The sequence below is a fragment of the Cupressus sempervirens genome, chromosome 9 (assembly GCF_028749045.1).
Source record: "Cupressus sempervirens isolate cs-2001-9-10 chromosome 9, ASM2874904v1, whole genome shotgun sequence".
Classification (NCBI taxonomy): Eukaryota; Viridiplantae; Streptophyta; class Pinopsida; order Cupressales; family Cupressaceae; genus Cupressus; species Cupressus sempervirens.
The window spans coordinates 451,350,387-451,364,913 of NC_143126.1; the positions used below are offsets into that span (position 1 = coordinate 451,350,387).

The following is a 14,527-nucleotide window of genomic DNA, read 5'->3' on the forward strand; positions in this document are numbered from 1 at the left end:
GGTGTCATGTTTCACCCTTACATTGTTGTTGTTGGATCATAGCTTCACTTCCACTTTTAAACCTAGTAACAATTAGTACAAAATTGTTTTGGTGCATTTTGCCCTAGATTTTGGCCATGACAGTTATGCTAACAATTAATTACATGTTCTAACAATTATATGTTGATAACACATGAGTAACCGAAAAACTTGTGATCCTATGGAAGTAGAATCATTACTGTATGTGATATAAATGTGGTCATGCCTTTGGATCACGTATACAATTTAAATATCCAAATTGTTTCAGCAGCATATAGGTTTCGGTATTCTCAGATATGAAAGGATGTAACTTGTATTTTTCCAGGAAAGTTTATTTCAAAACTTTCTTGAATCATAATATATCACTCAGACCTTTCTGATACATACTTACAACTAAACTGACAAGACTCTTTGAAGGTGATTATATGATCTGTTGCTCAAGCATAAACAAAAATATAATTTGAATGTGCAGAGACTAATACTCGTGGGTCCTTTGCAGCAGAATACGAGAAAGGACAAAGAGTTTCGAGAAAGGCGCAAGGAACAAAGGGAAGATATAAAGAAACCAAAGGTATGAGAGTGTTTGATTGGAAAATACATTTTGATTTTATTAATATCAATATGATAATATCTGACTGGAACAGGAAAGGCTTTCCATTTTAAGAGAATAAAACTGTGCTGTAGTCTTCATTATCAATCTAAATATCTGTTGTATAGCTATTATTGAAACTTGGGATGTTCTGCATACTTTTTGTCCATGTCATGGTGATCAGGAATAAGCTACGCAGAAATGATATATTTCTCAGTTCATGCATCACATTCATGTAATTTGAATCTTATCTGCATGTGAACCTTTTTCTCAGGATAAACAGGAGCGATTACGGTTATCAGCAAGGCAAAAGCATGAGGTATTTCCTTATGTTGGTTTTCCAAGAGAGGATGTACTTGTCTGAAAATCGCATTTCATGTTTTGCAATGTCATTAACTCCTAAATAGACTTTGCCCCATATTATGGGCTAAAAAGGGTTCTCATTTTTAAGTAAATTTTGTGCAAGATTTAGTATTTACTGATATTAGAAAAATAAGAATATTTGTAAGACATATTTAATGGTCCAAACTATGTATTCTAATCAACACTTTGGTACCTTGGTTACTGTGAAGTTACCCTGCTTGAGAAGCATGTAAAATATATTATCCTTGTTTGTTCTATGTTGAGAAGTTTAGGAAACTTCGTTATTATTCATTTTTGTCTACCATCTGCCTTTACCATAGTGCTGATACAAGTATCCCACGAGTCTTCTGGTTTGCATTTACAGCCAGTTTTATGTGATACATTCTAAAACTTTGAATTGGTGAGACTTTGCAGCCCAAAATTTGACTTGGACTCTGACTTGGCAAAAACTCGGCAAGAAAAAAAGTACATAATTACACAAATAAACATAAACTAATGCACAAAGTGACCAAAAAATGAATTTAGATAATGTGCATGTCTTGGTTGATTATTAGTTTGTAACTTTGTCATACTTAAAAGCTAAGTCACAAGGTTCGAATTCAAATTCGAGTTCGTTGGTCATAAAATCTGGGTGAAGTTTGGCAAGGGTAAAAAATCGGAAAAAAAACCAACATTAAATTCAACTTATATAAATTTGTTTATTTTTAAATATAAGCAATATATCCACAAAATTGTCAAAATAGTTTGGCATTGCTAAATAATTAAACAAAATAACTCAATATTATTTAAAAATAAAATAATATTATTATAAATAACAATATTATATCAAATATTATAAAATTCGGATGAAGTTCGGAAAGGGTAATAATTCGCTGAAATTCAAACTTCATGGATGAAATTTGGTGTATCCTATGACTTAGCTTAAAAGATAACACGTCATCTATGTTCCACGGGGACATGTCCCCACCTAATTTTTTTTTGTTTCTAGAGACAAAGATGCCCTAGGGATATTTTGTAAATTCCCTGAAAACAGAATATAGTATAGTGGCTGTCATGTGATAGTTTCTCCTTACCAATTTTTTCTTCATGATAATGTATTCCCATAGGTGGTGAATATGAGAGTTACAAATTCACATTCACTCATTTGGACACTAAACATAGTCCCCTTGAAGAAATATTAAAGGTTTTTAATTCTCTAATGCATGTCCATCATAAACATTGAAGTATGGTACTTAATATGAGTTAGTCAATTATTAACTATTTTAACATTCACTCCATATTAATAGTTCACTTCTAAGCATAGTCATCTTTGTGCTATTCTCTATTTAGTTATTGTTTAAATTTCCTTTCTTAAATATTGGAAATTATTAGAAGTGTAATTTTTGTCAAGTTTTTTTACATGTGGGTTTTTCTCCTCTGCCAAACTCTTCACCAACATGATTTGTTGGCTTTCCTGCATGTTTTGGCTTATAACTATTTTTTGATGTTGCTCACTCTATATTTAGAATTGAATAGGTGGCTTTCCTAAATTAGTTGTCTTCTCTCTGTTCTCTATTTAGTGCTTATGTAAATTTCTCTTAAAGATTGTAAATTACCAGAAGTGTAATTTTTGTTAACTTTCTATACATGTGGGTTTTTGCTTCTGCCAAACTGTTTATCAATTTGACATCTTTTGGTTTTTCTTCATAGTTTGACTTATGAGTCAATTTTTGATGTAATTTTGTGCCATATTTCTTAGTTTTTTCCTGATTTTATTTTTATCAGCAAATAAAACTTTTAATTTTGTTCTTCATTTCCTGCATTTCTCGTTCCTCATCATGATCTCCCGTATTAGTTATGAACAGTTATCTCATTGCTTTCTTGTCCAAATTTTGATTGACCTGTTTCATGAGTTGATCTTGAAGCCTTGGGATTTAACTTTACCGTAGGTTTTAGATTCAAATCTTAGCTACTCTCATTCTCTCTCGCTCTTTTGATTCCTTGCCCAATCTTATGTTTTTATCCTTTGGTGCATTTCTTATATCTGGTTCAAATATCTGCTTGCCACACCTATGGTTCTTTTCCTGATATTGAATGATGTCTTAGCCTCGGGAGATCCTTCTTTAGCAGTCTTATCCTCCTGGATTACCATCATCCCTGAATCAAGGTTCCTTGTTTCTTGATGGGCATCTCCTATAGCTTTTCCAGAGTTTTCAACATCCACAGTCTGAGTGGTCAATTTCTCGAGGTTTCCAACTTTGTATCTAGCTTATTGCATGGGTGTTTATCATTCAGTACAAATGTAACCTGCGGAAAATGATCTTTCCAGTCTGCCTCTATATTTTCCTACATGTTTTTTAGAGCTGCAAACCTATTTTCAAATTCCTTCTCGCAAATATTTGTGCTTTTTAAGTCAAGTTTTTTGTTATTTATCCTTTTTGGGTTCCTTCGTTGAATCCTGGTTTGTACTCGAGGGTACAAGGGTTAATGGGTGCAGATAGAGTATTGCATGTGGCACTTTTAAAAGTTGGTTGCACAGGTACAGAGTTTTTCCAAAGTAGTATATAGATAAAATAAATGCAAAATACTTTAATATAGAAATCAATATTATATATTAAAAGTTCAAGAGATGAAATTTAGTTTTTAATTCAAAATTCCAATGACTCAATTAGCAACAATGTCACCAGAAACGCGATGGCTTACTGTCGCTGCGCATTTTGACGGGCGAAACTCGTTTCTAAGTAACTGACACTTCACCATTCGTTTATAATGAATAAAGTGGGAGTATTTAATTAAACTTGCCATAATGTCAGTTAGCTAGGAATTAATGCGTGATGGTTCATTTATGTATAGAGATTGATTAACTTAGATTTGACGATTAGATTACTTAAGTTTTATTTTTAGTTAGTGATGTTATTGAATAGATTTATTGTTTTTTTAATGCTATGTTAAGTTCTATTATTTATTCTTATTTATTTACAATAAAATTATTTAATATTATCATTAAAATTTGAAAGGTAAGTATTATAAAATATTATTAAATAAATATTTTGGAATATTTTGGAATATTTTTTAATATGTGATATATACACACACACACACACACATACACAACTCCGTTTCTCGTTACATTGTCGTTGCCGTTATGCTTCTCGTTTCTTGTTTCTGGTAACACAGATTAGCAATCATATAATTCTATGGCATAATATTAATTTATACTAGATAAAAATATTACTTTTCAAAGTGACATTTGTTTTAGAAAATTATTTTTGAGAGTTAAACTGATGCAACTGTAGTATTTGGGTGTGGGCTGATACAGTACTGTCAGCATACCTACATGATTGGATAAGCAAACTTGGCAACATTGTTTTATAGTTTTACCTTCTCAGTGGTCTTGGTTTGGTATCTATGTTTTGTGAAATCTCTTTTTGGATGCTCAAAAACTTTTTCCACTCCCTGTTCATTTTAAAATAAGTTAAAAGATGCAGAATTACTTTGTCTGATTTTTATCTGTTTTAGATCGAAGATAATGCTTGTTTTTGTACAGCTTACAGTAAATTTCTCCATATATCTTTCTGAAAGCACATATATCCCTAATGCATTCCCTGTATCTGCAAAATGTTTTTTATTTTAGAGTATTGTGGAAGGAGACTAGATCCTCATCTGAAATGCGAATGTGGTTACAGGTTCTTCAGAAGTTCAGACACATTGAAGTCCAAAATTTAGTATTTCATGAAGATCTTAGTGATATAGAGATTGATTAAAAGTGCTGTAATTACAAAGAAGACAAGGTTCCTTAATTAAGGAATTGAAATGACAATGTTTCTAAAAGAAACAATTGAAAGCTGAAAGCAGAAAAAGAAATATGCTAAGCTTCTAAAAGAAACAATTGTAAGCTGAAAGCAGGAAAAGCAAGATACTGAACTGACTGACTGCCATACAAAAAATACAAAGTTGCTAACTAAACTAACTAGACAACTTAAAAGACCTAAGTGTTAATTCTGGAACTTATTAATCATGCTGATCTGACAGTACAGATCGTACGGATCAGAGTAAGAAATCTATGCCTTTCTTGTGATAGGCTATATATATAATTGCCTTGCCTTAGTAAGGTATCGGCATCTTCCTTGGGTTATTTAGATAAGTCTAACTTGTCTTCAATTAGTTAGGATAAACACTCACTAATGTCTTTTCCCTTGAGCGCCGATTCTGGAAAAACAATCATCAGAATCAATCATGGCCGACCTAGATAGGGACATGTCTCTTAGAGATACATGCCCTTTGGTTGCATATTTATATAGGATGGAAATGTAGTTGAAGGACACACAAATAGATCAAGTCTGCTCCTTTAAGCAGTTCTGCCCAAAACTTGAATACTTGCTGAAACAGAACATTTCAGAATAACAATCGATATTGACATCTCTTCTCCAAGTTCAGTTAGATGGAAGATCATCTTCAGCAAACAAATTAGAAGTTATTATTAAAGTCTGATCACACACAATTTGCAGAAACTTTAGACTAAGTGGCCATTAAAGGTAGAAAATACAATATTATTATAATACCCTCTCTTAATTGTCAATTTGTTGAACTAACTACCCTGCGAAAGACTTGACAGAATTTGCAGGTCATTTGGCTGTGATTACATAGAAGGATGCCTCCCCTCTTTAGAATGTTCTGTGATATGAGCCTGCCTCTGATATCCTCCTTGATTGGACTTCCGATCAGCCAACCACTTTCTGCAGAACCACTGTAATGACCCACTAAAATGATGTGATATTCTTCTTGAAATTCTTGTCAAATTTGCTGAGTCCTTTTTACTCAGTGGACTCGCCTTTGCTTTTTTCCTTGGCTGTAAATGCTTGTTCCACACTGGCCATGTACTGCTGATACCAAACTGTTGTCTGCACCCGGCCTACTGCAGCATCTTATTGCACACCCCATCAAACATTAGGTCAACATTAGTGGATATAATGTTAATAGTTTTGTTGAAATGTTCACAAGATTGTGGTAAGGTTTTCAGCGTAATGATCAGTATATCCTCTTCTTCCATTTTGTGACCAATGGCCTATAGTTGATCCTGTATGTTCTTGCTCTTAAATATATGCTCTTCCAGAGTCATCTTCTTGTCCATCATGATTGAAGCCAACATTTTCTTTAGAAAGAATGCTCTTCCCTTGTCTGATGTTTTATGGAGACTCTTCAGGCACTTCCAAATTTCCACAGCCATCTTGCTAGATGGCACTTTTGGAAGCATGTCGTCAGTGATTAATAACTTCAGCAACAGTACTGCTTCATGGTTACACTAATCAAACTTGTTCTAGTCTTTTCTTGCCACTGTAGGGTGAGCGATGTTGCCTAGAACAACATGGTCTAGACACCGACGCTTGAAATAGAGAGAATCCTTTGCTTCCAAGTATTATAGTTATTCTGTTGAAGCATTGATTGCTTTCCAACATGATGTTGGTCAACAATGCCACCCCTCTTGTCGTTCAATTACACAAAAAAATGAGGTGAACTTCTTAAAAAGCTTCTATGTTGATTTTTCTGTCAAATATAAAAACCTTCAACAAGTAGCTGTTACAAATTTTGAAAAAATCTGATTTTTGGGGTCAAAATCAGTCAAACCCTTCTACAAAGAATCCCAAGGTGATCTGCTAGGAAAAAACTTCAATTTAATTTCAAAATCCAAACAAAAAATCACAATTTTCTCTAAAGATCTGCATAAAGTAAAATACCCAAGTTTGAAACTCTAAGTGTTTGACCAATTGCAGGAAACTGAAAAAAAATTCATGAGTTTTTTGGGGAAAAAAACCCTAGATGGCATGGAAAATGCCTCTCAAAATGATACCAATTTGTCAAAAACTCGTGTTACTGGATTCGCGCAACTGGGCCTTGAAACAAATCTAGGTGCATATTGGGTCCGGATTCGCAAACTGGTTTGTGCCGGATTTGCACAAAGTCCGGATTTGACCTTGTGGATTCGTTCAAGTTCGCAGTCCGCAAATCCCGACGAACCCATTGGGTCAAATCCGGACCCTGTATGAATCTGGCACAAATCTGTCACGAATCCATGCGGACCTAGGAGAATCCGGCATGAATCCGTCAATCCATGCGGACTTGGGAGAATCTGGCTGGAATCCTGAAGTACCCACAGGCCAAACTTGGAATAAGAACACACACACACACAGATATATATGTGTGTATATAATGCACATATATACTCATATATACATATATGTATATACATGTACACACACACACACACACACACACACACACACACATATACTCACGAATCCTTAATAATTATAATGGGAAAAAAATTTCATGAATCCACAAATCGGATTCTCAAATCCGAATCTAACCCCAAACCAAATCGGAAACTAGGTCAAATACCTTACAAAAAAATCATGCATCTCGCAAAGAAGGTGTGCGGGTTTGAGAAAAAAGCTTCTATTGTCGAGAAAATAAGGTTACCACTAGTCAACAAATATTTGGTGTTTAAATATCTTGGGATTTTCTGAAAATTGTGGCTCTCGTGTATTTGCTAAACCCAAAAATGCAGGCCCAAACTCCTTAAGGTGTCCCAAAAATATGAATGGCCGAAAATACGAAGGCCTCATGCCCTAGCCATGTTGTCCCACATAAAACATAGTGAAAAAATACCCTCCAACCGAGCAGATTGTGGCAGTGAAAAGCTAGAAAATCTCAGTCGGTGCACATGAAAATGGAGTCTTGTGGGGAGCAGAAATAAAACTAGTGGACAGTTCTCAGAAGACATCTACAAGAAACTTCTGTGAAAATCCCTGACAAATGTGGTCCTTGAACAAAAAAAAACCTTGAACACAATCCTTTAGAAACTCTTGGTTTTTAAAAATGCTTCGATTTTTTATAGAAAAATTCTTTCTTCAAGAATATCCTTACAATTATACATTAAAAAAATGTTTAGAACTTTTGAAAATTTATTGCAGTTAGTAAACTATGATTGTCCAACTAACCTATGGGCATTGATACCATGAAATTATAATTGATTGATTGAAAATGAAGTAATTACAAAGGTGAATAAGGAATTATAAAGACGATATTTCTAAAAGAAACAATCATAAACTGAAAGCAGAAAAAGAAAGATACTAAACTAATTGACACACAGAAAATAGAAAGTCGCTAACCAAACTAACTAGACAACTTAAATGACCATTAAAAGGTAAATAATGTAATATTATTAATAATAATAATACTTAGCTCCTCCCAAGAAGTTCGGTTTTTCTTGAATAGTAGCTTCACCATGCATTGTACTGTAAAGAGTTACTATTGACAACTCAAATTTCTTTTTTGTTATCCCATTATAAAATTAATTTTGAAGTAATAAGAAAGTGTTAGTGATTAGGCAATATACATCATTGATTACGTTGGCTGGACCTATTCTGATATGAGGAGAATCTGCACCTTGAGGTTGATTCCATTCAGGTGTTCCGTAGGAATGGGTATTGATTTTCTGGTCAATCCTACTATTGCCCTAATCAAAATTTTCAGTCTTGATAAAGATCATTGTTGTTTTGTGTTGGAGCCCAATACATTCCACTAAAAGAAATTGTGAATGGGTACAAGGTCATTCACAAAAGATCCAATATTTTAGATGATAGGAATCTGTGACAAACTTCACTTCTGCATTTATTATGACTTTTAGCACATACATTAGCATGCATGCCAAGTTTTTTTAATAATTTTTTTTCTATATTCTTGGCATCTTTAAGCTGTGAATTAATATAGTTTTTGCATTCCAATATAAAGAAAAAGAGGTGTTACTGAAGGATAATCCTGCCAGATATATACTGATTCAGTATCAAGGGAGAAAAACAGACGGTGGAATTGTGAATCATTCCTTTTTGAATGCACTTTTTAATTTATTTTTGATAAATATGAGTGATGGCAGTTACCAAAATGTTATGTACATTTTGCACAGATCTGATACTTGTATGGCCATTTACTGACTTGTCTGCAACAATTTAGCAGTAATTGCAAATAATGTACCGAGGCCAAGATGAAGATAATTAAGATGATCTGCATACTATAACATTTGGCACTTGAGTCTTGGAAGTCAATTATCATTGCCAAATTAATTAATAGCTGCAAAATCCTTGCAAAGACTTTCTTAGTAAAATAGTTGAGATATAAGTTTTATGATGATTAAAAACTTCTTATTTCTGACTCACTTCATGAACCAAATATCTTACTAGATAATGGTACACATGTTCCTGTTGTTTGTGTAGAAAGTTGATGGGTTTCAGTTATATTTTTGGCTCTTGATACATAAATAAAATATTTTTTCAACATCAGAGTGGGACTCTAGCATAGCTTACCATGCCTTTAAGATTGGCATTTTTCTCTAGAAAGAGTAAGTTACATGTCAGAATCCGGATCTGAAAAATAGTTACAAAAAGGAAGTAGTGTGTTCTAACTGGATGATTTGGTAATTATCCAGTTGGAATATGGTGTAATTGCTTACAAATGTTACATGCAGGTTGATGCCAAAAGTGCCCGCTTTCAACAAGTTTGGAGGAGCCGCAGGGGAATTTCTGAATGCTCTATTGAGAGTGCCATCAATGAATTATACCATCTTTATGATGTTGTTCGTGTGGATGAGGAAGAAATGGGCCCAAATTCCTCAAGCCAAGAGAAAGCTAAAAGGTTAGCCACTGCACACATGTAATTTGGATAAGCACATAAAAAGCTAATTTTATAGATCGTGGAAAAATATTAATGACCCATATACAATAATGAAGTTAAAATAGTTGTTATCCCTTTTCTATTGAAATTTACATTTCTGAAATGCCACGACTCAATATGCCCTTTTTTTGGGAGTTCAAGATAGATGTATCTTGAGTTTAACATCCTCATTGTACTGTTTTTCTTTTAAAACTCTTGGTTGTATTGCCAATATGGAAAATGCCTTGTTTTGTATTTTTATTTATTTCTCTTTCCTACTAGAAATCATTGCTTGGACATTTAAGAGAGTAGTTCATTTCATCAATATGATTTTCATTTACTTTAATCAAATATCAGTCTTTTTGATAAGTAGGGAATAGTAAAAATATCCAAGCTAAGTAATTTTTAATATTACACGTAATTTTAATGCATAAGTATGGCCATAAAGAATATAGTAATTGTTACTGTAATACAAGTTCTAAACAGCTGTATCAGCTGTATCTTTAGTATATCATTGTCATTTACTCTTCCATTTACTTTTATTTTTATTTTTATTTATTTAATGTTTTTGACTAGACCACCTCGGCTATTGTTCTTATACATTTTCCTTGCCCGTGCGCAATGCTTCTTTAGAGAGTAACTAATCAAGTTTGTCTTTTAATTTCTATCCATTTATTAGACAATTGTTTTGATGGATGGGCCGGGGGCATTGAAAATACCGAAGTTAAATGTGTTTCAAACACTTGAATTCATTATGGAAACAAATAATAATGGTGGCAATGATCAAATATCTGTTTTAGGGGTTTAGTGCTCTCTTCAGTCCTGAAAATTTCCCTGAAAGAGTTATTAAATCCTTGATTTAATTTGTAACGGTGATAGTGTTGGAAGAATGTTGGAAGATTGGTTTGATGATGATATGTTAGATTCATGATTGAGTTTGTCATTGATGTCAACATAGCATGTTTGATGTCTTCTGTAGTATCTGACAGAAGAATAGCGGAAAGATCAAGTTGGTACGGATGACTAGTTGAGCATGATAACCACTTGAGGTTATGAGAGATACTTTTGAGTATCTGGTATATGCAGTTAACCTCGGAAGCAAAAAGGATAAGTCCAGAAGAAGTTATGTAAGTTTTGGTGATGTCTGTTCTGAGATAGAGTTTATAGAGGCATATTTTGGTAAACTTGTTATATCTCCTAGTAGAGTTGATATCTTGAGGATCGAGGTTGAGGACATGGAGGAGACATGTTGGTGATGATGTGGCTAAGCTTGCTTGTCATAATATTGTGTGTACGAAAAGTTATTCAAGTTGCAAGGTGCAAGATTAAGGTTATCGCTAAGTGTAACGTGTTCTTAATGAGGTCCTATAATAATTAATTGAGAAGGACTAACAACCGACTCAGGGAATTGTTTTATGGACTCGATATAAAGGAATGACATTTTCCTTTATCATGGTATGGACATATGCGAATTGTGAATGTTCAATAAGCAGCAGAGAGTGCAAAATGCGAAGTTGAGGAGAGCAGAGTAGAAGTGAAGGAAACTTTATTCTTGAGGTTTTGCTAAGTGATTCGAGGTTTGGTATTTGGATCTGAGGTTCGTGATCTGGTCTACAAGGTCTGATAGTGATTGCTTGGGTTGATAAGATAGAGGAAAGGACAGAGGAAAGAAGAAGATAATAGTAAATTACTTGTTTGAGCAGTGAGCTCTTCTTGTAGTTGAAATTGCATGTTTGGGCAGTGGGCCCATCTTGCATACATTATACCACAACTCTTAACAGGGATTCAAAGTCTCCTAACAAGGACTCATTGTACTAAATGTTGTAATAGACTCCTAACAGGGTCCATCCTTTAGCAAGGAATATTTATATTAGTGCATCATCTTGTGGGCATCATTCCCATTGGGGTTTTCCCTCTGATCAAGGGTTTCCCTAGTCAACATATCTGGTGTAATTGTCTATGTGCATTTTTGTATGGTTTCTGTTTACTTTGATTGAATGGTTCAGTTTGTTTAAAGAAGATAAATGTTTTAATTGTTGGATAACTGATTCACCCCCCCCCTCTTAGTTCTCTTGGTGGACTATTATTTCTAACAATTGGTATCAGAGCATCAGGTCCTTGAAGAAAAAGTTTAACAGCTTTGTGAGATCCATAGCGAACATGTTCAGGAAAGATAGTCCGAAGTTCAATGGAACAAATTATGAAAGTTGGAAGGAAAAGATGAAGACACATTTGTTGTGTATGGGTCCGGGATATTGGATCTTGACAAAATCAGCGAAAACAATCATTGAAGAAAAGGATTTGGAAAGTTGCTCTGAGGCAGAAAGAGATCTTTTCATGTGTGACATGAGAGCTAGAGAAGCATTATTGGCTGCCTATGTTCCCCCAAGTTTCCGGTACGGGGACGGCTGGACGGGTTTCCGGGACGGCAAATTTTTTTGGCAATTTTGGGGACGGGGACGGCTATATATATAGGAAAATTTTAAAATATAGTATATACATTGAAATTTGTAAATATACATGTCATTCATATGAAACTAAGCACAAAGCATGTCATTTAAACATTATAGAACCATAACATACAACATTTGAATGCCATCTATGAAATAATATCCGATTTTAGTATTTTACTATTTAGTATTTTAGTATCCAATTCTCAAAATGCATATCAATACAATATCAGAGAACACTGAACAATGAACATTAAGTTATTAACCATTGTCAATATCATAAGACTCATAATGATAAGCATGATAAATCATAAATCTGAAAATCAAAATCAAAATATGCCCAAAGCTATAGGCTGCCATAAAGTAATAAGTATCATATAATCAATGTATCATAATCATGTTCATGTTCAACATAAAAAGCAAAACATAGAAAATGAAGCAGACTGCTGCTCCTAGTCTGCCTCTACTAATCCATGGCATCAAAATTAGAATCCTCCTCATTGTCATCCTCCACAGGAAGCGTAGTCTCATCTAATGGAACCCCAACCAGTCCCGGTGCTGTGTCATCCTCATCTATCTGGGCCACATCCTCAGGCTCAACATCTCATCGCAAAGCTGGTGTCTGCCTATACTCTGGAGTCTGGCGATCGGCAAGTCGAAGAGCATGATGCATTGTCACTAGCTTCTCCGCTCTTTTAGAGGTAAGTCTATTCCTCTTGATAGAGTGGATATATGAATATGTGGACCAGTTCCTCTCTGCAGCTGAAGAACTAGCAACCTGTGAAAGGAGGCGACCGACAAATATCTTTAACTTAGGTGTATCTCTCCCATGCCAAGTCCACCATCCAATAGGATCCCTCTGTGCCAAAACAACTCTATCCAACCTTGCTTGTGGCTTACCCAAGTTTGGGCCACGAAGGTTGGTGAAGTCAAGGAACTGTGCACGAAGAGTAGAGGCATCTTGAGTTGAATACATCTTATCAATTGCTTTTGTGAAGCCATCCAAAACCTCAGGATCATCACATGGGAGGCCCCTTCCACCCAACTGTGCATACCATTTGGGATTTAGAGCAAATGCTGCCATATGAAGTGGGGTATTCATTATGTTCCACCTCCGCATCACAATAGGCCTAATATGCTCCTCATAAAAGCCTAATGTAGGATCCTTTGCCGCAACAATTCTCTTCATCTTACCCAACATGCTGTCAATAGTCTCATAGATCTCTTCTAAACTAGGAGCATCAGTATCAGCATATCTAATGGCATCAACAATGGGTGCTATGACAGAGCAAATGTATCTGCAAGATCAAAATGCCAACAAAAAAAAAATCAGAATTAGAATTTTAAGAATTTTAAGATTATTAGTAGGAAAATCAGCAAGCAAAAGACTACTAGTAAATTTAAAAACCAACAACTTACTTCATTGTGGACCACCAACTCTCATCAAGGATCCTTTGCCTCACCGCTTTTCCTTTAGTGGACTTAGAATGAGACCATCGTCCCCACTCTGGATTCACCACCATCAATTGAAGGGCTTCATACACCTCAATCATCCTCTCCATCAAGATGAAATATGTGCAATACCTATAGCAACAATTTAAAATTAAAAATTAAAACTTAAACATTAATGATTAAAATTTAAAACAAAAAGCATCACATGTAAGAAAACTTATAAATAATTTTTTTAAATAACTTAAAGTTAAAACAAACTAAAAGTAAACTATAATTATAATTGACATACCTTGTCTCGGCTGGTTTGAGGAACTCCTTCTTAGAGAAGGACCTGAATAGAGCAAGTGAAGTGTGGTGGTTGCAAATAAACATTTGCACTTCTCCAGCTTCTAGCACCGCTTGCTTCACCCATTCAATCTTCCCTATGTCCTTCAATGCATTGTTCAAGGAATGAACACAACAAGGGGTCCAAAATATGTGCCTATAAGCACCTTCTATCATCAAACCTGCTGATTTGCACACAGGTGCAGAATCTGTGATAACCTGTACAACATTAGAGGGCCCGATCTCCTCTATGGCATCTCGCAAAATGGTGAACTGAAAATCTGCATCCTTCTTCTTTCCTGAGCAATCTATGACTCTCAAAAAATAAGAGCCAGCAGGGGATGTGACAATGATATTGATGAGTGGCCGATGTCTAACATCGGTCCACCTATCCATCACAATAGAGCAGCCTGTCCTAACCCAAGTGCGTCTCATATTCTCAAATAATAAAGCAACCTTTGAGTACTCTTCATCTAGGATAGTAGTTTGTAGCTTATGCTCACTGGGGGGCACAAATGAGGAATTCATGCTCATAATATCTTTCACCATTTGTTTATAATAAGTGGAACGGGCTGCATTATATGAGATACCATTAGCAACAAAGAATCTACCAATGGATGCCTCACACTTCTCCTTTGCCTGTGCA

General features: G+C 34.8%; 1 protein-coding gene across 3 annotated transcripts in view; it reads left to right on the top strand.

Annotated features, from left to right (window-relative positions):
• Positions 1 to 14,527, top strand: part of LOC149539259 (RNA-directed DNA methylation 4-like) — a 161,783-nt gene that overhangs the window by 122,832 nt on the left and 24,424 nt on the right. The window contains exons 4-6 of one of the 3 annotated variants that reach the window (XM_089800584.1): positions 518 to 589; positions 882 to 926; positions 9,471 to 9,637. In XM_089800584.1, coding sequence (XP_089656710.1) covers positions 518 to 589; positions 882 to 926; positions 9,471 to 9,637 — 284 coding nt within the window. Of the gene's footprint in view, positions 1 to 490; positions 590 to 881; positions 927 to 9,470; positions 9,638 to 14,527 lie in introns of all 3 variants that reach the window. The other 2 variants (XM_089800585.1, XM_089800583.1) reach the window with 2 other exon arrangements.